At 45.7% G+C, this 26,757-nt stretch overlaps 1 protein-coding gene across 1 annotated transcript in view; it reads right to left on the bottom strand.

Moving 5' to 3' along the window:
- The window catches only part of Myh13 (myosin heavy chain 13), a 46,710-nt gene extending 21,408 nt beyond the window's left edge, over window positions 1-25,302 (bottom strand). The window contains exons 1-21 of the mRNA XM_057773934.1: window positions 25,099-25,302; window positions 23,334-23,477; window positions 23,096-23,252; window positions 21,997-22,024; window positions 21,796-21,907; window positions 20,638-20,730; window positions 18,598-18,661; window positions 18,399-18,497; window positions 18,194-18,297; window positions 16,155-16,293; window positions 12,393-12,511; window positions 11,364-11,513; window positions 11,092-11,262; window positions 10,008-10,317; window positions 8,064-8,137; window positions 7,874-7,961; window positions 5,464-5,581; window positions 4,514-4,637; window positions 3,273-3,409; window positions 2,499-2,754; window positions 134-376 (exon numbers count right to left, since the gene is read on the bottom strand). Of these exons, the coding sequence (XP_057629917.1) occupies window positions 134-376; window positions 2,499-2,754; window positions 3,273-3,409; window positions 4,514-4,637; window positions 5,464-5,581; window positions 7,874-7,961; window positions 8,064-8,137; window positions 10,008-10,317; window positions 11,092-11,262; window positions 11,364-11,513; window positions 12,393-12,511; window positions 16,155-16,293; window positions 18,194-18,297; window positions 18,399-18,497; window positions 18,598-18,661; window positions 20,638-20,730; window positions 21,796-21,907; window positions 21,997-22,024; window positions 23,096-23,252; window positions 23,334-23,477; window positions 25,099-25,302 (2,934 nt within the window). The remainder of the gene's footprint in view (window positions 1-133; window positions 377-2,498; window positions 2,755-3,272; window positions 3,410-4,513; window positions 4,638-5,463; window positions 5,582-7,873; window positions 7,962-8,063; window positions 8,138-10,007; window positions 10,318-11,091; window positions 11,263-11,363; window positions 11,514-12,392; window positions 12,512-16,154; window positions 16,294-18,193; window positions 18,298-18,398; window positions 18,498-18,597; window positions 18,662-20,637; window positions 20,731-21,795; window positions 21,908-21,996; window positions 22,025-23,095; window positions 23,253-23,333; window positions 23,478-25,098) is intronic.
- Window positions 25,303-26,757: the final 1,455 nt, after the last annotated feature.

The raw sequence follows: 26,757 nt of genomic DNA, 5'->3' as shown, positions 1-26,757 counted from the left end.
AGGCCAAAGAGGAGAGAACAAACCTACCAGTTGCTTGTTGTATAGACCAGGCTGACCCCAATTCCTTCATCCCACTGCTAGGCCATGAGTGAGGATTTGGCTGAGAGCCTGTGAGGCACCTTCAGTGACTCACCTTGTTCTCTGTGGCATGCTTCTCCTTCTCAACCTTGGTCAGAGTCAACTCCAGGTCATCGATGTCCCTCTTGAGAGAAGAGCATTTGTCTTCCAGATTCCTCTTCTTGGCAACCAGCTCCGAGTTTATCTCCTCTTCCTCCTCCAGCCTCTCATTCAGCTCCTTGACTTTCGCCTCCAGTTGGATCTTGCTTTTGATGAGTCCCTCGCACCGCTCCTCAGCGTCCATCAGATTTTCTGTTTCCTGGAGGAGCCAGATCACCGCAAATTCTGATCTGTCACTTTGTAAACTCTGGGAAGAAAGGGCCTGACCCTCTAAAAGCCCACACCTAAACTGAACTAAAGAGTGGGTCGGGTGCACACCAGCACCATATGTTACACACATGTCAGTTATGAGCTCTTAACCACTGAGGGCATCACTTGACAGCCAACATGAAGGTGTTCATGGAGTCGCACATTTATTGTAAACAAGAAAGTCTCTAACATTTGATGGATGTGTTGTTTGAGTATTTCATTCTTCCACTGGTCCAAACCCACATGACCCATGTATTCCCTGCTATACACATATTAATGTTTTCAAAACTCTGTTACATGTTAACTTTCAACAGATGGGGTTGGTCCATGTGCCCTTAGCTGTGCTTCCTCCAGCAACAGAATAGAAATGAGAAACACACATGGGTAGGTGACAGAGTTAGTCCATGTCCCAGAAGACTGTAGCAAGTTTTGTGGAGGTAGATGAGATTGGCTAATTATGTTCTCAAGGTAAATTCTGTTCCCATTGTAGAGAATTTAAGCACTAGCAACATAGTGCAGGGGAACAGATGGGAAGGGCTTGGGAAGAACCCTCACTGAGCTTTCTGAACCTCTCTACGCCCAAGCACACGCTGGGCACCAGACATGGCGTCATGCCCTCGGATTCCATGACAACCATCCGCTGTGAGTATTGCTCTGATGTTCATTTTCAGATGAGAAAATGAAGGCAGGAAAGAGAATGAGCTGGACTGAGGTCACACCGCTAACAAGTGGGGGAATCTGGGAGTCCAACCCAGCAGGTTCTAGGCCCCTGTCCTCCGAGCCTGAGAGGTGATGTGCCCATGAAGTAAGTTCACTCCCACCGGGCAAGGGTAAATAAGGGCACGTGGCTCTCTTGGGCCAGAGACCCAAAGGAAGTCTCTGAGGGTTTATTAAGAGAAAAACTATAAATTTCAAGGAGACAATTAATCTACCAGAGTGTTGTGGCCTGCAGATGTGACTCTGTTTCTCCCCATTTCTTTGATAAAAAATGAATTCTCTATGGCACTGTTTGGAGCATAATCACATTATTGAAAATCATATGTGGAAAATTGCTTTCTGCTTTCAGTTGAGTTATTTTAATGATTTATTTTTATTGATTTTTTAAAAAAAGTGTGCATTTAAAATATGTTTTGTGTGTATGAGTGAGTGTTTTGCCTGCATTTGTGTACAACGTCAGAAGGAGTTGGATCCTCTAGAACTGGAGTTATAGGTTGCTGAGATCCACCATGTGGATGCTGGGAACTGAACCCAGCTCCTCTGCAAGAACAACAAGTGTTCCTATCCACTGAGCCGACTCTCCAGCCCCAAGTTGTGCACCCCTCCTCCTAAGACAGGGTTTCTCTGTGTATCCCTGGCTGTCCTGGAACTCACTCTGTAGGCCAGGCAGGCCTCAAACTTAGAGATTTGCCTGTCTCTACCTCCTCAGGGCTGGGATTTATGCCACCCCCACTGGAATAAAGCCTGTACTTTATTTATTTTTGTTTTTGTTTTTCAAGACAGGGTTTCTCTGTGTAGCTTTGGAGCCTGGCATGGAGCTCCCTCTGTAGACCAGTCTGGCCTCGAACTCACAGAGACCCACCTGCTTCTACCTCCCGAGTGCTGGAATTAAAGGTGTGCGCCACCACTGCTCAGAAAGGCCTGCACTTTTGACAAATTTTTTTGTATTGTTTTGTTAAGACAGGATCTGACATTGTTGCCTAGGCCTCTTAGTTTTCACTGTGTAGCCCAGGCTAGTCTTGAACTCATGGCAATCCTCCTGACTTAGACTTCTGAGTAGGCATGAGTTATATCATACCCAGATCTGACAAATTTTTGTTATAATACCACACTCTTATCCTTTATGTTCATGGCAAAATATGTCCAAATCTGTTGTGGAAGACAAAAAAAGAGAGCAGAGAAAACACAAGTTCCCTCTGTTGGGATCATCACTACTTACGACAGGGTAGTGTTGCAATACTGGTATGACCACTGGGTGGCACCACTGCCTCTTAAATAGACAGTTCATGGGGCCCTCCAGGCTCCTCCACTGTCCTGGGAATCTGTGTTTTCACACCCAGGTAGAAGAAACTTACAGACTGAACTTGCAACTGGAGGTCATTCTTTTCCTGCAGCAGGGAGACCATTTTCTCCTCCAGCTCCTTCCGGCGAGCCTCAGATCTAGCCAGTTCCTCCTTGGCCCGCTCGAAGTCCTCCTTCATGGTGGCCATCTCCTTCTCAGCCTCCGCGCTCTTCAGGAGAGGCTTGATCTTGAAGAACAGGTTCATCCAGGGCCAGTGCTTCACATTCATGAAGGAGCGTACATTGTACTGGATGCAGAAGATGGACTCCCTGGGCACCCACAGAGCTTGGATTAATTACGCACAGTTCTCTCTAGCAGCTCGTTTTCCACTTGAACCCCTCCCTCGCAGGTCCCAGAGTCTGCATCCTTCTCAGCTGGGTAGAAGGGGGGTACACCTAAGTTTTGGGGATCTGGAACCAGAGTAGGTCTGTGGCAGGGGGCACTGGACTCAACATGAAAAGGTGGGGAGGAGGGAAGGTTGAGCCCTTCAGGACAACTCCAATATCTCAACCAGGTTAGAGGTCTATTGATACCAGGTCCTTCTCCATCTGCCTGTAGCTCTAACGATAACCTTGTGTGGGTATTGGAGCTTTCCATGCATGGGTAAGCTTTCCGTGCCTTGGTGAACTGCTAACAGGCAGGATTCATTTTCATATCCCCAGTGCACAGGGCGGCTGCGCAATCAATGCTGAACAAAGGATTGGTCGAATGAATGAACTCAAAGCCGGAAGTGATGACCTGCTGCTGCAGAGGCAGGGTGAGTAAGAAAGGTGAGACTCCGCCTTACCTCCTCTCCATCATCTTCTTGAACTCCACCCTCATCAAGTAGCCCCTGCACACGGCCTGCGTGCGCGTCATCAGGGTCACCAGCTTCTCATCTCTCATCTCCTCTAGAAGCCCCAGGAGCCCGGCTTTGAAAAACACCTGTGTTAAAAGAGGGACGAGCCCAATCAGCCTCAAGGTAGAACCTGTTTCTTCCCAATTCCAGGCTTGACACCCTGAGTGCTTCCAGGGCTCACTTTTCAGTGGCTTTGGTCTCTGTATTTGCACCTTCTGGGTTACTGGCGAGACGGTGGGCTCTCACATAGGCCCCAGGTCCATCAGCCCCCTTGTCTAGCTCTGTAGAACCCACATCAAGACAGTCAAGACTACGATGGGGCTCAGTTATGCCCAGATTTGGAGATAGTCACAGATGCACCTGTCTCCCACCTTCTGGGTTCTCTGTCCTTCCCTCAGACCCATTGCCTTCAGTGTCTCTGAAGGAGCACCCTCTGGACCAGCTGGGAGCCCAGACTTCTTTCACAGGGTCAGGCTAGGATAGAAACAACCCTTTGGCACCCAGTGTTTCTTATCTGAGTTATCTCTCCAAGTGACCTTGAGTATTTAGTGGCCCTAGGCCTCCCCCGGGGCCTCTGCTTCTCTGGCCTCCCAAGAACTCAATAAATTAAGCATTTTTCCTTACCAACTCCCACATTAGTTACTGTGAGGAGGCAGTGAAATGCGTCTGCATGGCTGTGCACAGGGCACACACAATGCACACCGTGCCTTGAAGTACTTCCAATGGTTGTAATTACCCTTCTCAATGGCTGTGCACAGGGAACACACACACACCACACAAAGACTTTGGTCCTTCCAATGGTTGTAATTACCCTTCTCAGTGGCTGTGCACACACACACACACAAACACACACACAATGACTTTGGTCCTTCCAATGGTTGTAAACCCTTGTCAAGTCATCACTCATCCTGGAGTCTGTCCTACATTCTATGCACTCTGTGGCTCTTTATTCTCGTTTGAGAATCTCTCTCTAGGACACCAGGTGTCCCCGGCTTGCTGCTCCCTTTTCTAACTTACAATCTTTGCCTCTTAAAGATCAACACAGAGCCAGAGTCCCCAGCCATAGTCACAGGGCTCCTCTGTCTGGGCTATGAAACAAGGTTGATCAAGTTGAACAGAAGCAAGACCCTTCCCTCTGACCAGCTGACTAGCGGCCAGGGTTGGGGAGTCTCCAGGCCACCTGTTCTCACCTTGGTATGGCCGAACCGGAACTGCTCCCGGTCCACATCGATGGAGTTCAGGAGTTTCTCAGAGGCGTTCTTGCTGTCAATGAACTGCCCTTCTGGGATGGCACTGGCATTAAGGATCCGGTACCTGAGGAGAGGAGACAATGGTTTTGACATCTCAGGATGGCCTTGTACCTGACACCAGACCTTCTAGAACCTTCTGCTCTGGCCTTAAGATGGTGAATGCTGTACTGCTAGAATGGGAGAGGGGGGGAGTCCAAGGGAGCGCTCTAGGGTGTGGCAGAGGGAGAGAAACAGGAAGGAAGGAAGATGCACGCGTCTTAGAAAATTTGCCTTCTGAGGAAATGGCTCTTATCTGACCTGGAAGAGCTTTGGCTTTAACTGTGACTTGGAGACTTTGTTCTTCCTACCTCTCAAGGGGTCTGTATTTCCTGGATTTCCAGAAGGAAAGCAGTGTTCTAGAGCAGAGGGTTTCAACTGGCAGATTAAGGTTTCTCTATAGCTTTGGAGCCTTTCTTGGAACTTGCTCTGTAGACCAGGCTGGCCTTGAACTCACAGAGATCCACCTGCCTCTGCCTCCCGAGTGCTAGGATTAAATGCATGCGTTACCACTGCCTGGCTTGATGTTTAGTACTTTTGATGGTCACAAGGCAGGAATGTGGTATGTGGCTTGCTATGAGCATCTTTGGGTAGTGGCTAGAATCCACTAATGCACAAGAGCACCTCTATACAAAGGATCATATGGTTCCAGAAGTCCATCTATGACCAATAGATCAGTTAGGGCCATCTTCAGACTCTCTGTGGACATGGGTCTATCCTTCTGGCACAATGAAGTCCATAAACCCTGAGAGGCTTGTTTCTTTACCAACTGCTGAGGCCAACAGTGCTTTGGTTGAGGTGTGGGTGCAAAAGTTGTCCTCAAAGGAGACAGATACCCCGAAGAGGCAACCTACCGCTGTTTGAAGTCAGCATAGAGAATTCGGCTGGGGAATCCTTTCCTACAGATCCGGATACCCTCCAGGACCCCATTACAGCGCAGCTGATGCATGACCAAGTAGTGGTCCATCACACCTGGGGGGAAAGTGTGGGGGTGGGAAGTGGGAGGCTTTTCATTATTTGTCTTTGGTGATCTGAGACACCATGAACTTGAATTTGAGTGTGTTGATATTAGCACTAAGTGGGATGACTACAACTTGTCTAAGAAGTATCACAAAGGAGATGTTCCAGTCTTGGGGAGATTCCAGCACCCCAAGGCCAAAGGGAGAAATCTTTATCCTGCCAGAGGCTCCATTTTTAACTGACTCCAAGGAAAGGCAGGGGTGTATGGAAAGGCCCCAGGGCTCCTTGTTAGACAGCCTGGAGAGCCTTCCTTCCCATCTCTGCTGGGGTGAAAATGTCAAATATGCAGAGCCTGTCACATAAGAAACAAAATCAGGGAGGAGAAAGCCACAGTAGGGAGTGGAGGCTCAGTGTGGGGCTGGTGGGCATTTGCTCAGCACCTGCCTCAGGAAACAGGGGTTGAGTAGAAAGGTTGGGGCCGGTGGGACCAGAGGGGCCTATGACAGAGACGTCATGGCCACTCTTGGTAACCAGCTTGGCCAGGGTGTTAAAGGAAAAATACCACTGTTATGGTGATTTCTTACTGTAAGCTGGGGAGGGACGCTGCTCAGGCTGTCTTGGACTTCATCTTAGAGAAATTTCTAGAATGCCTACAGGCTGTCCTGCTTGCTCCAAAGACAGATCCTTATACCAGTTTTCAGAACGTGATGGGAGCTGTAGCCCCTCCCACTAAAATTATCTATGCCTGACCTTTCACATTTAAATTCATTAGCAAGAAGGGTTCATCTCAGCAGCGCTAAGCCAAGCTATGTGCGGCTGGCAGCTGTGACACCAGATGATGCCGATGACGTAGAGCAATGCCGTGGCTGCCCAAAGGCCCACCGGCTGGGGATTCCCTGCAGAAAGACTGGTGAAGCCGGAGGAGGAGGAAATACATCTATCAGAATTCCAGGAGGATTTGTGAAGGAAACCTTCGGCATCTGGTCTGCTTCCCCTCTGTCTCCTCCCACTTCTGTTCCTTTCCCTTTTGATGGTAATGACTTCATTTTACTGATATTTTGAATAGAAAAATTTATTTAAATGGTTCTTGAGATTCTCATAATCCAAGGGTGCTGTTAAAATTTCTCTTCCAGTTTTATCACAAGATGAAATACTCGTTTTAAAAAATTTTCAACATTTCTACTTCTTGGTTATATTAGAGAAAAAATTTAAATATACAAATAAACTTTCTTATTTCTTTAAAAACAATATTGGTATTCATTTCTGTTGATTTTATAACATGCATTACTTTTGGTTTATATTTCCCATTTTTCACATTTCTTCATAGTATCTGCTGATTTTTAATTTTAGCAGATACACAAACGTTATGACTATGTAGATTAATGAAGCCCAGGATATTTCAATACATGAATGATATTCCTGCCAGTTCAAACCTAACTGTGTTATTTACCAGCTGCGTAAAAGGGGGAACTTGTGTGCCTTGGAAAATGAAAAACTGAGGACTCGGTGCTCCCAGGTAAGAGCTGAGGAGATTTACTGTAGACATGAGGAAGAGCATAGCCTCAGGAGTCTGGAATGGTCCAGACTGAACAGGACTGGCAAACTGAACCAGGCCTTGAGAGGATGGGGGGGGCGGGGCGAGAGAGGAAGAAAAGAGAGTACCTGGGAACCCAGAGACCAAGAGGACAGGTAGCTGAGTTCTATAGAAGCCCGGAGGCTGGGGGAAGGGAAGAGAGGCTCAGTCAGGTGTTGGAGAGGTTGAGGGATGCAGGTGGGGTGAGACATGCTGAAGGGGGCAGGACTCTGTGTCACAGGTGTGGGCCAAGGCTGAGAGGGACAGGTAGCCAGCAGTCCACTTTGACATGGTAAACAGGCACCTGGGGCGTAGGTTAATGGAAAAATCCATAGGTCCCTTTTGCAAGAATGATTCCTTTTAGCAAGTAGGAACTACCTTCTTTTTAAAAAAATTGTTTTTATTGAGCTATACTTTTTTTCTCTGCTCCCCTCCCTTCCCAGGAACTATCTTCTTAAAGGCCAGGGTACGCTGGCTTTTGTCTAAATTTCTAGACTTTGGGAAAAGAAATTTCTTGAAACCTAACATGCCTCATTTTCCGATTTCTTTATTTGTAAAATACGAAAAACAGTCGCTTATACTTCATAAGGTGTAGGATTGAGTTGAAACCAGTAACTGGATTAAAGCCCTAGCGTGTGGTCAGGAGTCCCATGAAGGCCTGTTAGGACAAGTCTGCAAATCCATGAGAGTCCTGTTCTCTTTGAATAATGCTAGCCTGGGTTGTTACTCACCAGGAGTCTTGGTCTCGTTGGGAATCAGGCATCGGACAAAATGAGGATGGGTGCTCCTTAAGTTGGTCATCAGTTTGTTTAAATTTTCCTAGGACGCAGACCAAAGCAAGCGCATTTCTCTTAGCACATACCATTTCATTGGGGAGAGAAACAAACCAATGAGGAAGGTACCAAGACAGAAACCGCATACCCTGAACACAGCCGACACTGTCTGGAAAGAGGAACCCTTCTTCTTCCCTCCCTTCTTGCTTCCTGCCGAGTCACCTGCAGAGTGACACAGAGCTGGGGTCAGGAGCAGCACAGGGGGCCCAGAGAAGGGTTCAGGAGTGCCTCATCCCTGCCTGGCCACAGGAGCACTGGCTGCATTGGCCCAAGGAGTCAAAGTTTCGTTGGATTGTTCTTAGCATACACCTAGTTGCCCAGATTTGGGGACACTCAACTTTAACACTGTGCGAATGGGCTGGGGTGGGATGTGGTGACATTTAGCTGGGATCATAGTATATATTCTTGGTGTAGAGGGACAATCTTTTCCTAGGGGAGTCTGACATTTAATCAAATGGGTTGATTCTCCATAATTGGAGTCTCATATGTTCATTCCTTTTATTATTAATTAATCACTTTTGATTTTTGAGACCAGGTCTTGCTCTGTAGCGCAGGCTGGCTTTGAACTTGCACCAATCCTTCTGCCTCAACTACCCCAGGGTTGGGATCATAAGAACAGGCCTTAGCACCCTGGAATTTTCCTTCATGAGGAAGAAACTGAAAATAACGAAACTATATATTTTTTCAAGAAAATCCTATAGCATATTTTCTTTTCTAAGAGAAACAACCTAATTCATTATCTCAGCTTGAAATCAGTGGTGTTTGGTCTGGTTTTACAGAATGGCTCTCTTTTCCATTTAGCCTCTGAAATTTAATCACAGTTCAGCTTGGGGGAAAATATTCCCTCTCTCTTCCTTGTGCTCCTGTCATTTGTCTCTCTCTGTCCACAGGGACAGACAGGAATGTATACTTGGGTCAGAGAGGAAAGGCCAGAAAGTCTGTTGTCAGACCCGCAGGTTCTTCTACTAATCTTGACACTGTCCCTAAGTGAGGCTGCCCGATGAGACAGTTAGAGGTACCAAAGAAAACCATTTCATCATTCGAGTTTAAATTGTGCTCATTTATTATAATTCTCTGCCCAGAGAATAACTAAACATTAACTTTTTAAAAGTATGTCATTATCTTGCATGCATTTTAAATCAAAGAGATTAACTAATAAATGCATGCGTTTAAATGGTCAATACTTTATAACTAGCTCTTGGGCGGTTGTTTAGTGTGTCACACCTGTTAGCACACCGAGTGCGAGTGGACTGGGAACCTTGGCAATCGGTGTCAGATGCTCTGTTGCTACGCTGACTGAAAGACTTCATCACATCTGACTCCACTTCTATGAAATGTCAAAGGCTAACCACAAGTTCAACTAGCCTCAGCTAGATAGGGAGTTCCAAAGTCCATAACTGCACAGGTTCTTATACTAATGTCTTGGTATTATCACTAAGTGAGAAGACAGACACCCTGACCCAACTTTGAGAAAATAATCCATAGAGACGGAGGGTAGAACAGAGGTTTCCAGGACCCAGACACAGGAATGGTGAGAGATTACATATAGATTATAGGATGATTAAGATATTCTTTTTTTTTTTTTTTTTTTTTGGTTTTTCGAGACAGGGTTTCTCTGTGGTTTTGGAGCCTGTCCTGGAACTAGCTCTTGAAGACCAGGTTGGTCTCGAACTCACAGAGATCCGCCTGCCTCTGCCTCCCGAGTGCTGGAGTGATGATTGCCCTACATTATAAATGTACAAGAAACCCTACTGAACTCTTTAAGCACTAATTTTATTGTATTTCTATTACACCTTAGTTTTTTTTTAAAAAAATTATTAAACAATAAAGTATTGACTACCCTATCCAGTCTACCCAGTTTAGAGCCCAGTTTACCTCCACAGAGCTCACTGTTTTAAGAGGAGCATGAGAAATAAGAGGAAGAAAAATGGAGGTGAAAACTTGAAGCTCATGTTGGGCTGATTTATCTATGAGCAGCTTTAGGGTGTAAAAAATTACACAGGACTTTCCATGAGGAAGAAAAAAATCTCACCTGCTTCTGCACCAGCATAGTTGGAAAAGAGGAAGGATAACAGCTTCAGGGAAGATTTCTGGTAGAGCCCCACCACGGTCTCATTCAGGGGGTCCTTGTTCTTGTCCAGCCAGCCTGCGATGTTGTAGTCCACAGTGCCCGCATAGTGAACGAGGGAGAAGTGGGCTTCTGCCTTGCCTTTGGCTGGCTTGGGCTTCTGGAAGTTGTTGGATTTTCCTAGGTGCTGGTCGTACAGCTTGTTCTTGAAGGAGGTGTCTGTTGCCTTGGGGAACATGCACTCCTCTTCCAGGATGGAGAAGATGCCCATCGGCTAGGAGGAGGATGACAGAGATGATGTCTTTACGGTTAAGAGGCCATCCTGGTGACTCCTTTGGTGCCACTATCGTGGTGCTAAGAGTACTGGAATGTGAGCTGCCATAGCAAAGCTCCTGGTGCGTTTGATGCAGCCACAGAACAGTGGTAGGTACTAAGAATGGAGTTTTGCTGCATAGATTAGTCTGCAACTAATAATCCCCCCGTTTCAGATTCTCAGGTGATGGGATAATAGGAATGTACCAGCAGGTCTATCATGGAAGTCCCTTGTTAAAAGTTAACGTCGTCCTTTGTTTTCACAGTAGCTTCCCACTAAGAATGGCACTGTCCCTGGCCTGTCCTCTTTGAATTTAGGGCCATGTCAGTAGGTAAGAGATGCCACAATGCATGCTGGGATTTCACTGACATGTTTGTAGTCTTGTATTTTAACCACTCAGGTGCCTCCTTAGGTGTGACAACAGCTCTGAGTGCTTTCTGAATCTCCCTCTTTCTAAGCTTACCCTCTCTGTAAGGAGGATGCTATCCAAAGGAGAAGAGGAGCAAAGTGGGTGCCCACCATAGAGGAAGAGAGAGAGGGAGGGAGGGAGGGAGGGAGGGAGGGAGGGAGGGAGGGAGGGAGGGAGAAAAAAAGGAAGGATGAAGGGAGAGAGGGAGGGAGGAAAGAAAGGAGGAAAGGAAAGAAGGAAGGAAGGAAGGAAGGAAGGAAGGAAGGAAGAAAGAAAGAAAGAAAGAAAGAAAGAAAGAAAGAAAGAGATAGAAAGTCTATCCCTACCTTCTCGATGAGCTCGATGCAGGCGGCCAGGTCCATCCCGAAGTCGATGAACTCCCACTCGATGCCTTCCTTCTTGTACTCCTCCTGCTCCAGCACGAACATGTGGTGGTTGAAGAACTGCTGCAGTTTCTCGTTGGTGAAGTTGATGCACAGCTGCTCCAGGCTGTTGAACTGGGTGCAAAATGGAAGAATTTAAGTCTGAAAAATCCCTGTGAGTGAATTTGGAAGCAGAGCTAAGCAGAGTAAGCCAGTCATTTGTCTAAATAGCTCACATCAAAGATCTCAAAGCCAGCAATGTCCAAGACCCCGATGAAGTACTGCCTGGGCTGCTTGGTGTCCAGCTGCTGGTTGATGCGGGTGACCATCCACAGGAACATCTTCTCATAGACGGCTTTGGCCAGGGCACCCACTGAGTTGGTCACCTTGAGAAAGGACCATCCATTTAACATCCATGTTAAGTCATGATTCCACACTCATTGGTTACATTAAGTTGAAGCATGAAACTGACATCATGATAGTCAAAAGTAGTTGAACGCTGACAATTTCACATCATTCAGTATCTTATTAAAGATTTCTTAATACATCTGTCTAGCTCATGAGAGTCTCCTTTCTCTAAGAACAATTCCACTAAGAACATAGTTTCTATTGTTTTTTTGGGGGGGGGTTGTTTTATTTTTTATTCTTCAAGATAGGGTTTCTTTATAGCTTTGGAGCTTGTCCTGGAACTAGCTCTTGTAGACCAGGCTGGTCTTGAACTCACAGAGATCTGCCTGCCTCTGCTGGGATTAAAGGCATGTGCTACCACTGCCCAGATAAGAACATAGTTTCTTAGTAGCCATGGTTATAGCACATGACAGCCCTGGCCATGCTTCATTGAGAGAAGAAGCCTTGATGTAGGTTGGATGAATTAGTGCTTCTTGATAAGATTTGGAATTGGGATCAGAAGACGGTGGCCTGAATTTCAGGTGGAAAGAGGCTTAAGTTTGAAAAGTCTAAGGGAGGTCTCAGGTGGGAGGGATGGAGAGAGACACACTAGAGGAGAGAGCTGATAGTATGTGGAACCCCCAAGGGAGTCAGAGAGAGGCAGCCCAGCCTTCATTTCCTGGGTACTAGCCCTCATAGTACCTAGTGAGCATGTCTGCATCGGCATCCCTTGGGTCACCTCTGAGATCTAAGGATAATTCCCACCTTGATGTTGAAGTCAGTTTATACTACTTTCCAGACGTCACTGGAAGAATGCCGCGGACACAATTCAGATAGCAGGCCAGCTAAGTCAGCTGGATTCTGAGAGTCTCTGTTACCTGCTGGACGTTCTGTCCTTTGGTGACATACTCATTTCCAACCTTCACTCTCGGACAGCACAGGCCTTTCAGCATCTCTGCAGAATTCAGTCCCATCAGGTACCCAGCTTTGTCAGCCACTGAGGAAAGAGAAGACACGGTGCTGTACAGAAGCAGAAGTCACTGGGCTGTCCAGTTAGCCCAGCGGCCTCCCAGAAACACGTCTCTTAGTCCTTTGTGAAGTCTCTGTATTCTCTTGTGTTACCAGGGCTGGACTTGCCTGAGAAGCTTCAACCCATAGTCCAGGGACCTTTTGTTCTCAATAACTCCCGATTGATCTCCTAGGTGCAAGCTTTACACACAGTAAGCTTGTGTTTTCCTTCCTAGGTATTGAAGGTATCATCCAGGGCTTTTGGCTTGCAAGCGCTCTACCACCTTCCAAGTACATGCCCAGACAATATGTTTTTTGACTTATTTTTGACCTACTAATATTTCAGCTTCATTAACATGTTAGTCATCTGGGCATGGTGGCATACCCCGTTTGTCACAGAACTTGGGAGTCAGAGACAGGCAGAACTCTATGAGGTTAGGCCAGCCTGGTCTTTATGCAAGCTCCAGGACCGTCAGGACTACATGAAGAGATCCTGTCTCAAATCAACAACAATGATTGAAACAACAACAACAAAAATTCCCCAAACTGAAAGTCCCCAAACCAAAAATATATTAGTTACATAATAACACCCGTAGGCCCACCAGCCATGAATTAAAAATGCTAAGAAAAAGAATTACATCTGGGCTCTCTAGACAGCTCGGCAGGTAAGGGTGCTTTCTGCCCGGCCTAATGACCTGGGTCTGATCTCCAGGACTCATGCAATGAAAGATGAGAACTAAATCCTTCAAGTTGTCCTCAGACGTCAACACAGGGACCCTAACACGTATAACACCCCCACACCCCCAAAAGTAGAAGTAGTGTTAAAAAAATAATTGTATTGCCAGTCATGGTGGCTCACATCCTTAATTCTAGTACCCAAGAGACAGAGTTAAGTGGAGCTCTGTGAATTTTAGGCTAGCCTGATCTATATAGTGTGTTTTAGACTAGCCAGGGCTACTTAGTGAGATCTTGTCTCAAAAAAAAAAAAAAAAAAAAAACAACAACAACAAAAAAAAACCTGCCTCTGGACTGAGCAATATAGCTTGGCTATTTCCAGTGTATCAGATGTTAAAGTCATCTATAGATGATTTACAGTACACTAGAGGGTGTGCATCAGTTGTACACAAATACTACCACAGTTTGTACAGGGGAGTTCAGCTGCAGAGGGCTTTAGTGTATGTATGCTGCCTAATTTCTGTCTGCTTGACACAAATTAGACACGGTGGAAGCAATAATAAACAAGGCATTGCCTTCATCGACTGGTCTGTGACCGTGTCTTGTGGACAATCATTTTCTTGATTGCAAATTGATAAGGAGGGCAGAGCTTACTGCAGGTGGTGCCACTGCTATGCAGGTGGCCCTGGGTTGTCTAAGATAGGTAGTTGACCATGAGTCTGGGATAACGCCAGGAAGTGGCTTACCCCCATGGTCTCTGCTTTAGTTCCTGCCTCTGGGTTTCTGCCTTGAGTTCCTGCTTTGACTTCTCTCATTGGCAACTAACCTGTAAGGCAAATAAACCCCCTCCTCCCCTGGATTGCTTTTGATCATGGCTTTTATCAGAGCAACAGAAGGCAAACTATGACATGGTGGTGGTAGGAGTCCCTCAATATCTAAGCCTGGAAAATGCCAATGACGACTGCAGTTAGGTTTGTGTACTTTGTGGACATTTACTGACATTAGCTGAGCCCATCAAGAAGGCAGAGAAATGCCTCTTCCCAGGCAGACCCTTCCCTGCTGGGACTCTCATCTTGTTACTGCTAATGGAGGCAGGTTCACTAAATCCCAGGGTACCATTTGTTAAGTACTTTATCAACAGTCAGAAGCACACTTTATTCTGCTCAAACTATCACCTCTTCTTGCTTTGCTCACATAAGTGGATGGGACCAGTTATTCATCGCTCATCACTCTTATACTTGATCAACCCAGGCTCATGTCCTCCAATCACTGGCCTTTCCCTTGCTTTCAGCAGCTGTGGAACAGTACAGTAGCAAAGAGGATCAGGCTGCCTGGCTCCAGTCTGGATTGCCTGACTCCGAATTTTGCTTTTGCTTCTCCAGGTTTTAGTTTTGCTGTTTGCAAGATTGGAGACTAGTGATAGTGTTAGGGTTTTAGGGTTATTGGGGGGCATGCCTAGTGTTTGGTGGATGCCTACTTTGCATACACAGGTTGGCATGATCATCATAGGTGCTCGTGCCTGACTAAGTTCCCCACTGTCTCTTTTGTTGGGGTTCTTTCTGCTGTAAACACGAGGCACATGATTGCTAGGGCAGGACAGGGCCAGGGACTCTATCAAAATGTGTTTCTATGCAATCCATGCTTGTTGAAGATCCTGGTGCATTTTCTCCAAAGTTCCATGTTTGAAGTAGGCTGATCGCGGACTGATTTATGCCCCTGCTACTTGGATTGGCCATGGTTTACATAGCTTCCCAAATGTAAATCTGCCGCACATCCTTTTCTCTGTAGCCAGAGTGGATCTCCTCTCTTCCTCAGTCCCCAACACACCATCTCTCTTGTCTCCTTGCTTACCATAGTGTATCTGCCTCTCTCCGCATCTTTCAGAATCCTAAGCATCCTTTGCAGTCCAACTCACTGTCCTCTACTCCAAAAAGGCCCCCATAATTGTCCTGGGTCAAATGTTTCCTGTTATGAATTTTGTTTCTCCTTCCACCATGCACCACTGAGATAGACAGGCATCTAAGATGGGTCCCAAGACACACATGCCCCTGGTGCACATCTTGTACAATCTTCCCTTGAGCATGGGTGGGGTCTATGAGTGTGGTAGGCTATCATACCCATGGTAATACTACTGATCAGATGACTTTAAGTCGGCAAAAGGGAGATTAATCCAGGCAGAAAGAAAGAAATCATGAGAGCCTTAACAGCACACTGATAAGGTCATTAGATCGTCCTAACCTTTAAGCCTTGCCTATAGAACCTTCTTGATGCCTCCAGGTTTAACCAACTAGATTCATACACTGCAGGGATGGAATCAACAGATAGGATTATTAGGGGTAACCCACAATTATTCACCCCTTTATTCAAAGAATTTTTAGGATGCACATGAAAGAAGTAAGGGCCAAAGAATAGGCCACATGGGGTAGTGTGGGTTCTGTTGCCTTTCCTCTCTTCCTACTTCCCTCAGCTTTACTTGCAGGATTTCTCCAGGTAAGGTGGGGAGTGGCCAGGTGAGAATTACAAAGAGGAAAGAGTTGTTTACCAGTCTTTGGTTCAGAGTCAAGTTCAATAGATGTCAGGGTGGGAATGACAGCAACAGGAAGAAGAAAACTTGACTCCCTTTTTATCAGAGATTTTCATTTTTGGTTCAAATTATCAGGACATTGATATTAGTACACACAGAGAGAAAGTGAAGTTCACTTAGTAATAGTCTAATAGTCCACTCATTCAAGTCCTCCTTAAAAATCGGGCACACTTCGATGGTGAGAGTAGGTGGCGATTTGACACTCAGTGAAATGAGTGGACTTGTTTAAGACATGAGCAATGAGCCTTGAACAACTCAAATTCAAGGTATATAATTTTGGAAGAGCAGAAAAGCTTATTTCACATAAGCGTGAACCACACATGAGCATCATGGCGGGGAATCCACCCCCACTCTCCTCCTCAGGTTCAGTTACCTTCGGTGCCATCTGGCTCTGCCTGTTCCTCTCTCTGCTTCTGTTTGAACTTCATGTTCCCATAATGCATTACAGCCCCTGTCAGCTTGTAGATGCCAACTTTCTCCTCTGGGCTAAAACCCAGGATGTCAATGGCATTCTAGAAGGAAGAAAAGGGACTCAGGATCCTTTTTGTGTATCATATGAAACACCATTTATGCATAAATTACATAAGCATATGAATACGTGATGTGTTGCATTAAAGGCTAAAACCCAGTTTTAAATATGTCTGTTTAGGTGAATGGAGATTATAGGAAGAGGAGGAAGTATTTATTTTCTTTCATCAGATAAGAACTGGCTATGATCTTTCCCACTACATGTAAATGGATTATTTTCTGAATGAAGGTTTTGAAAACCACTATATAACACCAGAGAAAGAAAACTGCATAGGCAGTGCTGGAGAAATCGTCCCCAAAAGTTTCAGTTTTTCATTGTAATATGGAATTCACAGAGTTGTACATTACTTAGAAATTGCACTATGGAATATTAGCCCTGGGAAGGAAGGTCAGCAGAGATATTACCAATTTTCAGATGAGTAAAGGACACATTTTTATAGAGTTCCCCTTTTATATAAGGTATTAGATGAGGCATTATCCATATATTATCTTATTAAGTCCACATAATACCTTGTAGGTTTATAGATGTTCTTATGTAAGTATAAATGTGTGTGTGTGCATCCTCATGTTCACAGATCTTATATATAAAGAGACTTGTGAGTGAAGAAGTAGGATCCTCTGAGGGTAAGAACCTGTCTAGAGTCCTATAGAGAAGATGTCATGGGATGGGGATAAGATCTAGTCTGGATCTAGTGTTTGCTCATTTGATTTCAAAACCCTTTTGCTCATAAATTCTTCAAATGACAAAACCAAAAAATCAAGAAGGCCTCAATTATGAACCTGACTCTTCTTTTTTTATTTATTATGTATACAATATTCTGTCTGCATGTATGCCTGCAGGCCAGAAGAAGGCACCAGACCCCATTACAGATGGTTGTGAGCCACCATGTGGTTGCTGGGAATTGAACTCAGGACCTTTGGAAGATCAGGCAATGCTCTTAACCTCTGAGCCATCTCTCCAGCCCCAACCTGACTCTTCTTTGTGTTCCTCCAGCTGAAGACTGGGGAAACCATCACCTTTGGTTTATTTGATTATATAAGCATTTCTACTTGCCTTAGGCAATCAGTGTTAGCTGAAAACATTACAAAATAAAGGTAAAGGTGGCAGGTGCTAGATGTGTCCTGAGGAAGGACAGGACTCATTTCCATAGCTTTTGAAGTTTCTGTGAGGGTGGGGTCAGCAAAAATGGAGACAGACCCCACTCCTGGTTGGGTACACTTGGGTCTAAACATGTTTGCATTTACAGACAGACCTTGTGTATCTGCAGGAAAGTTGTGTCTTTTCTGTAAAGATTCTTCTAAGAGTCAGCTTTCTACACCCATGAAATGAGGGAATTGTGACACCCATGTCAAAGACACTTTTAATACTTAAGTCAAAAATGAAAGTAAAGCTCATTGTCTCTGTGATGTGACAGTTCTCAACACATTTAGTTATTACTGTTATGATGGTTAGATCTGCAGAGAATCCCCAGAGATAGAAGGTTACCTGTCTTCCCTGTGTGCTGAGGAGGTAGTGAGTCTGGAGTGAAGGCAGAAGGGAAAATGGAACAGTCACAGCAGGTTGGAGGGGTTTGGTTTCTTTTGTTTTGCTGCTTTATACTTTTCTACAGGCTGAAAATTTCCAAATAATGTTCACAAGCATTATAAATGCCAAAAAGAGATTTGCATCAAAATGGCAGAGAGTAGAACTGGGAGCCTGCTTTGTAGAACTTTATGGATTCCCATTTTGAAGTATTGTGGCGTGGGCTTGGGACAATCTGTAAGTCTAATCAGCTAGTATCTCTGGATCCTCATTTGATCTCCATTTTCTAGTGAGCACATTAAGATGCCTCTCAGCTCATGAACACTGTAATGCTCTATGCAAACAAATAAACACATGCTTACATCAGTTGCCAACAGTTCCTCGCTGTCATCAATGCTGGCTACTGTGACCTCTCCTTGGCTCACGAAGGGGAAGTCGAAGGGGTTGGTTGAAATCAGAAGCAAGTCTGAAAAAGATGAAGGTGTTTTAACTCATCAGGCAGCACTCAGTCTGGGTACTGTTTCCACTGCTGATGGAGAAGCTATGAACAACATCTCCAGAGCTTACCAATTAGTTCTGGCTTCTTGTTGGACATGATTTGGTAAAAAATGTGGTAACTTCTTTCACTGGATAACTGGAATGTCACTCTGGATTTTTCCAGGAGATCTAAAGTAGCAACAACAACAACAACAGCAAAAGCTGAGATTGCAGGTTCCTAAGTTATGCCTTTAGCTAAGCATTATTTTTGTACATTGTGTGGACTCACAGGTTTCAATGTCCGCTGATGCTAGCTTCCCTGTGGCTCCAAAGTGTATCCGAATGAATTTCCCCTGTGCAACAGCAGGTTGACAAACAAGTTATTTTATTTATGCTGTCTCTGATCCTCTGAGAGGTGGGTAGAAAGTGGGTAGGGGTGTGAGGTTGGGACTGATGCCAGAAGCAAAGCCACTTCCTTGCCCTCTGCATCCCTGACACCCATACTCCAAGTTGTGTCTTCCAAGGCTGTGAGCATCTTTCCCAAAGTGCTGATCCTGTTCCTGTATCTCTGGGGGAAACCCACAGGCTCACTTTCTGACTTCTCTGCTTAGGATCACACTAGTCTTGAATGCCTCCTTGCTCTCATACCTGGCTTCTCACACTCTTCCTAACATGTTAGAATTTGTAGATGTCTGTCTGATTTCTGTTTTACCTCTGGAGGCTACTTCCAAGATTTTCTCACAGTTTTACAGGCCATCTTCCAGGCCCAGTCGCAGGCTAGCCTCCCAGGCTCCCAAATGAACAACTCAGAGTCTGTGCTATTCCCTTTTTTGATCTCTCTCTCTCTCTCTCTCTCTCTCTCTCTCTCTCTCTTTCTCTCTCTGTCTCTCACACACACTATATACCAAATGTGACATAAACAAAATATTTATGTATTATTTATATGACAATTTATGAAATTATATATGTATAATTTACAATGATAGCATGTACACACAATCCATATACTTCTTTCTTACATCGTCTACTTAATTGATACTGTACCACACTGTGAGTGAATTTGAGGGCAAAAGTCTTGGCATATTTGTTTCCTTATACAGTATGGAATGTGTTTAGTCTTCAAAAGTTTCTCAGTCTATGAAAAGTTAGAGAACTCTTCAGTATTCAGTAACTTAATGGGGGACAATATCAGTCACCCCTCAGCTTATAAATGTCTGGATGGTAGAAAGTAGACTGATGTGATCGTGAGTCTGAATCAGGACCAAGTGAGAGACCTCAGGGCTAAGTGGGTGCACCCAGGCAGAGTTCCCAAAGGCAGTGTCTTTACTTAAGGTCAACATAACAACTGACTTGATCCAGGTGTGTATAACACATCTAACAGACACCCACATTCCCCACCAGAGGGGCAGGGGCTTAGCTGTCTACCCAGGAAGACAGGTGTGCATGGGGCAGTGAGCTGAGTTCAAAGGGTATAGCCAAAAAAGGAAGAGTCAGGGATCAATGCCACAGTCTCTGACAGATGCACCCACTGCTGTGGGATAGCCCTTCTTTCTATATGCTGTGAATATATGTTGCTCTCATTGGTTGACAATAAAAGCCTACAGCAAGGCAGAATATAGCTAGGTGGGAAGCAAAACTGAATACTGGGAGAGAGAAGGTGGAGTTGGGGGAGACCCCAGCAGTTACCCAGAAAGAAAGATGCCAGAAGACTGGTAAAAGCCACAACCATGTGACAATACTTAGTTGAATAGAAATGGGTTAATTTAGAAGTAAGAGCTAGTTAGTAATAAGCCTGACTATAGGTCAAACATTCTGTAATTAATATTAAGCCTCTGAGTGATTATTTAGAAGCAGCTATAGTACGGGGTGGGACAGTGAAACCTCCATTTACAACCCACTTTCTAATCAGTACCCATTTAGTCTCTGTGGGAAGATTATGGGATGTGAACTTGAGGCTGCCCAGCTAGGGAAGTGTATGGAATGCTTGTGATTTTCACAGCTTCACCTCTGAGCCCTGGTTCCCCTGGCCAAAGAAGTTACATGGAGGAACCAATGTTTACTTATTTGTCAGCGTGGAAGTAAATACTTCTTTGGTTGAGCTAATCGAAAGTAAAATTCTGGAGGATGGAATCTATCCTTAAGTATTGGCAATACAAGCCGTTTTCTGTTTCTAGTCTCCTCTCCTGCCTTCACTAGCTGCCCCTCCTCCCAGGGTCTTCTGGCTTGCAGGAGGTCAAGTTTTCTAATTTGGGTTATATTAAGGGTCCTGTGGCTAAGTCAATCAACGTTTGCTTTTAAAAGTGCTTCTGAAAACTGATCTGGGTCTTACAAATCTGGATGAGTTGTCATTCCTCACGGTCTTGGCATTTCCAAAGGCCTCCAGCAGGGGATTGGCTTGGATGATCTGATCCTCTAGAGTTCCCTAGTAACAAGCGAAGACAGGAAGTTGAGGACTTCAGGCTTTCTTCTTGGATGGGTGTTTGGTGACTGGAAACTGTGGGTGACCTGGGCAGATTCCAGGGAGGGATGTCACCCAACTAGTGGTCAGAACTGGGGTGTGGACAGCCCACCTGGGTAGTCTCTGGGCTGAGACTTTTAGTAGAGTAGCATTGTAGTCACCTGGCTGTGGCAGATTCTAGACACCTCCCCCCCGCCCCGCCCAGGTCCACATAGTGCCAATCCTTGCCATGTTCCCCACGTGACTGTGATTTAGGCAGAGATATGTAACTTGAGCTTCATGTAATTTCCTGGCACAAACCTTCTGAAATTCTTGGGGTCTCTGAAGTGGTGTAATGTGATGTGATTGCTGTGGTCTGGTCTGGTGTTCATAGCGACTGGGAGCTGAAGCCTCAGCTCCATTCAAGGGTTTTGTATGTTTAGAGGATTGGGGATTTAGGGGGCAAGTATGAAGACTGAACTGGCCACTGATAGCTAACTAATGGAACCTGTGTAAGAATCCCCTAACCAAAGGAGTTTGGAAAGCTTCTAGATTGGTGAACCCGGTGTTGGGGAGGACTTGCCGGGAGAAGGGATGCTCAGAAAGGGCGTGGAGACTCCAGACGCCTCTTCCAGTACAGTACTCTGTGCACCTCTTCCCTCTCAACCAATAAATGTAGGGGACATAGTCCCTGAGTTCTGTGAGCCACTGCAGCAGCAGAAGAGATAGCAGGGACTCTTTACTTAAAAGAAGTTGGTTAGATGTACATACAGGTAGTGTGAACTGGGGCTTGTGAGCCTGAGCCCTTAACTTGTCAGGTGCAATGCTATGTCCCTGAAGCTTGTGTCAGAATTAAACTGAGTTGTCAGGTCCTGGTGGGCCTTTTCATTGAATTGCACAGTACTCCAGTTACAGAAAAATGTCTGGGGACAAACAAGACCATCCCAGTGGGCTGTCTCTGCTGTGCGTACCTTCTTCATATTCTTGGCATTCACCTAATATTTGAGGTGTGTTTATTCCAACAAGCCTTTGGTGCGCAGTACCCCTCACCTGCATTTTGCCTGGCTGCTGCTCTTTCTTCTTGTCTCCCGTGACTGCAATGGTGGCAAAGTACTGGATAACACGCTTGGTGTTCACAGTCTTCCCGGCCCCGGATTCTCCACTGTCAATTAAAAAGTAAGTGGGATAAAGGAAAAGTGGAAGAGAAGGTACCCAGTTCGAAGCCATCGTGACGAGGACACGGCTACTTACGTGATCAGGATGGACTGATTGTCTCGATCTAGAAACACAGAAACAAGCAAAACCAAACTCATTAGTAAAAGATGAGTTTAAAAATAAGCAACCCTGTAAGGACTCTGAGAACACACCTTTGCCGTTTGCTAGGGACTGTGGAGTAGGCTTGTCTGATCATTGTTGGAGAGTTTTGCAGATTCCCTGAAAGTGGGATGCTTGAGCAACGAACCCCACAGTGTAAAGGCTATCTATCTATGTCTGTAGATCTGAAACCCTTGCTGGGATGTTCTCCTATTTCTTTTAACGAGGGAAGCAAGCTTTGGGTCCTGAACTGTTGGGAGGCCATAACTTTTAGCTGATTGAATGTCATCTCAATTTTTTGGTCTTGATTTTCTACTTGCACAAAGTAAGACTGATTTTTCCATTTATGAAAGCGTGTGAACAGAATTATGGCACACTAAAATCCATATATTGAAGTCCTAACCTCAGACTGTGACCTCATTTGGAAATAAAATGTAAATGAGACTCGGAGAATCTTAAAGATGAGGTCAGACTGGAACAGGCTGAGGCCTGATCCACATCACATGCCTCTGTAGTGTAGGAACAAGTGAAGCCATGCCCATAGGGAGAACACCAGGGAAAGATGAAGACAGAGAGGAAGGAGATGTCCTGTATCTGTGGTAAATCAAGTCAGGTGAAGGTGAAGCAGATGAGTACCCGGAGGCCTAGTGGTGTGGCAGTGGCACCAAGTGTCTACGTCTCGGGAAGGATCAGAGGAGCGAGCTGTACCTCTCGAACTTGGCATTCCTTAAGTGGTTGGTGGTTAGTATGTACCCATAAAAGGGCAAATGGGGAGGTATGAGGTAGCAGTGTCCTTGTGTCCCACAATCCCCTGAATAAGCGCAAGTTTGGGTGCCTCATCTAGGACCCCTGGCTTTGCCCTCCACAGTGACTACTGTAATGAAAGGTGCCACGCCCTTGGTCAGTCACCCCAAGTCTCTTGACACTCCCAAATTCATACCAACCCCTATGGTGTTCAAATGAACGAGGTCCGCAAAGGGCCCAAGTACTTGGCCAATAATGGCTTACAGTCATTTGAATCCAAGGGCTCACTCACCAGTCAGCATGAACTGGTAGGCGTTGTCAGAGATGGAGAAGATGTGGGGCGGAGCCTCCTGGCGCTTTTTGCCTCGGTAGGCCGCCACCACCTCGGGGTTGTACACCGGCAGCCACTTGTAGGGGTTGACGGTGACGCAGAAGAGGCCTGAATAGGTCTGTGGGAAATTCAAAAGATGTAGGCTCTTGTTTTTCCTCAGAGAAATAAGCGAAATAGAAAGAGATCAAAAGATTCTCACGTAGATCATCCAGGCTGCGTATCGCTCTTTGAGGTTATACAGCACGGCGGGCTCGTGCAGGTGGGTCATCATGGCCATGTCCTCGATCTTGTCAAACTTAGGGGGGTTCATGGGGAATACCTGGTCACTGTTCAGAGTGAGTTCCTGGGTGGAACAAGGAAAAGCAAGTGATGGATGCAGAACCAATGACCTGTGCTCTCCTAGGGCAGGTGGCGTAGTGGGATACTGCACTGTCATCATGGAATTGCCATAGTAACTTAATGGATCATTTCCATGCCCAGAGATGACCTGGCAGTAACATTCCTTGGTTAATCTGTTTCTGGTCTGGGTCCTCAGGCATCCTGGCATTGTGTGTGCCAGAAAAGGGCATCAGATGTATAAAACTAAAGAGCAGTTTGGCCCTCAGAATTGCAAGATCGGGCTTAAGATAGTTGAAAAGCAAGACAAGTTGCCTTGATTTAACCTGTTGCTCTGAGTGCTGTGACGAGACAAAGATTAGAAAGAATTTTCTCCTGAGTTCTGTGCTTTCCCTTCTCAATACCCTGCATATGTAGGCTTCTTTGGAATATCTTCATTAAAGTTGTCTCTAGAAAGAAATCCCCGGAGCCTTGCTCAGTGCCCCATCTCATGCCCCATTTCTTTTCTCCCGTTTCTTCAGAGCTCTGATAATTGCTTCTCTCTCTGCTGTCATAGTGACGCATTTGGACAGGTATGATGGTTTGTGGCTGAAAAGTATTTGGAGGTAATTACTGAATTTCACCTCTCCATGTTGCTTCCACCTTTGCTTCCTGCTAAAGCATATAATTGGTTCTCCGCTTCATTCTCGGGGGACACAGAAAGTAGGGCAGAAGAAAGACCCACGAATGTTTGCTACCTTTAATTCTCCTAAAACCGAAGTTCTCAGAAGAGCTTTGAGGTTAAGGGAAGGAGGCTTGCTGGTGGGGGCTAAAGTTCACAAGGAAGGAAGGCCTTCTGTCTCAACACCCGAGCCTATAGAGAGACACCCAAGATAGCCCACAGGGACAGAGAAGGTCTCTGCATTCTGACGCTTTAGGGACTGCCACTCGTTTCTTGGTAGGTTCACCAGAACGGCAGTGAGTCTAGGGTGACTCTCTGTAAGGTTGTGAAAACGGGGCACAGTTCTGAAGGTGGGGGGACTCTGAGAATGACCGAAGACGTGTTTTTATTTTCCATAGTTCAGTGAAAAGGAGCTAGAATCTGAGGTTAAGGTTGATGATAAAAAAAATGTAGACAAGATCTGTTTACTGTGCCTTCGTTAGAAGCAGTGTTCCTCCCTGACACGCATCCCTCACACTAGATGGTAAACCAGGCAAGTGGGTGCCTTAGCTGGCATAGATTTGCCAGAGACTGCCACGATGGCAGAGATCTGACAAGTCCAACAAGGGTTGAACTCAAGAGTAGATTGTGATGACCCACTCCAAACCAATGAGGTCCCTGAGCCTGCGCTGTCAGAGTCCTACAGCCTAGAGCTTGTATGGACTTGGCCCAGCAGGCGACAGTCAGTATCACTTTCTTCTTTAAATAGACCAATCTCTTTTCCACTAGGCAAAACCTTCCATCCCAAATCCTTAAAGGAGCAGAAGCCAAGGTGTGGTAATGGCAGGCAGCCTATCTCACTCTTCCACCACAGAAGGGCCAAACGTAAGTTTTGTTCTCTCTCCAGATTGTTATGGACCAGCATGCAATCTCTAGTAGTCTGCTCCCAAGGAAAGTGAGGCTGCTACTGCTCAAGAGCAACACTTACCCGGTCGTCTAGTGTCTTGACGATGACTTTGTCATTTTCCCTGCTCTGGATCATGCCCTTCACATACATTTCTTTCTCGTCCACAGCAAAGCAGGCTTTCTTAGAGTCGAATGGGCGGTTCTGATCCTCAATCCTCTCCTTCTCTGGTTTTCGGAGGTAGGGAGCAGCTTCTCCAAAAATGGCCATCTCGGCGTCTGTACTCATGATTGCTGGGGCCTGAGGAGACAGGGGGACTGGTGAGGCTTGGGTATGCATAAGTACTCTGTCCACCCTCCACCCCATTATTGCTATTCAGTGGAGTAGAGGGAGATTCAAAGCCTCTTGGAACAAAGCTACATTTTGAGAGATCTACAGGCAGGCCTTGGGAGGGCATCAAGCGGGCAAACTCGAGGCGGTCACGTAGTCTGTAAAGAAGGCTCCAGCAAGCACCTCCTCATGACTCACCCTGCTTGCGCCCTGCGACCTGCGTGCCATGCCCTTATGTAAATGTGGGAATAGTGCTTGGAATGCCAGTAATTGTTAATAGAGAACTCGTACGGCTCAGGTTTAACACTAACTAGAACGTAAAGCGTCGTTTTACTTGTTTAGGTAACAGGATAATTAACAGAAGGCACGCTGGCCCAGTGCAAGCAGTCCAGACTTCAACAAGTATCAGGCCTTCTAGGAACCAGATGAAGTAGATAGCTGGGCCCCAACTATCTACTGTAAGATTTAGTGAGCTGAAAACTAACATTCCCAGCAGATTTTTGGGTGATGTGTCTGTTGTTAGTCCAGAATGTTCTCTCTGAGAGGCGTTGTCACTTTGTCTTCTTGGTTTAAGCATTGCCCTTAGCTATCAGGGATTTATCGGAAAAGGTACACTGTCAGGCTGAGATGACTCAGGCAGAGCCTGCATTATACAGGATTCTCACGGGAGTTCTAGACTCAGAGAGAGAAGAATACCGGACCAGGAACAGCTGTTCAAAGCTCACGTGTAAAGCACTATCCGGTTGGAACAATGTTTAATTAACACTCGTCTTAGAACCCACTGCATAATGTGGGGGGCACTCATAAGGTACCCCCTCCCCGTGTGTCATACTTTCCTATAGTCATCTTATTCCTTTGGCTTTTTCTCGCTAGGTGTGTATTTTCTCTGCTTTCAGCTAGGAAACTCATCTTCACGTCCCAGCTGTGACCTTGTTCAAGCCAAATAAGTTCTCTGGGCTCCTGCCTCATCATATTTAAAATGAAGAAGCCTGGTCCCATGACCCTTGTCCTCCCGTCTGCTTCCTTCCCTCTTCACATCTCTTGTGTTTCTCGCACACATCAACCTCCCTTTCCTTTCTCTCCCCTCTTTTCCTTCCGCTCTCATTCTCCCGTGACTGAAATAAAATATAATTAAAATAAAATGGAATTCAACTACCCACACGCAGCACCCGTACACATCTTCCTGGATTTCTCTTCCGCTAATGTTTTCATATCTTATCAACTCTGTTGAGAGTGAGGACAAGCCCATTCAGCTCTCTCGTCCCATCTGGCCTTTTGGGAACTGCCCTTCATTAGCCACCATTGAGATATCCTTTCTGTGATCCTGCAGATGCTGCCTTCCTGGGGGTGAAGAATTTGCTCAGCCTCATTCTGATGACGCTTCGCTTCAGTTTTATTTTGGCCAGTGGCTCC

This window comes from Chionomys nivalis, chromosome 7, assembly GCF_950005125.1.
Source record: "Chionomys nivalis chromosome 7, mChiNiv1.1, whole genome shotgun sequence".
NCBI classification, from domain to species: domain Eukaryota; kingdom Metazoa; phylum Chordata; class Mammalia; order Rodentia; family Cricetidae; genus Chionomys; species Chionomys nivalis.
The sequence above is the reverse complement of the archived record's forward strand: the minus strand, read 5'-3'. Positions and strand labels throughout refer to the sequence as shown.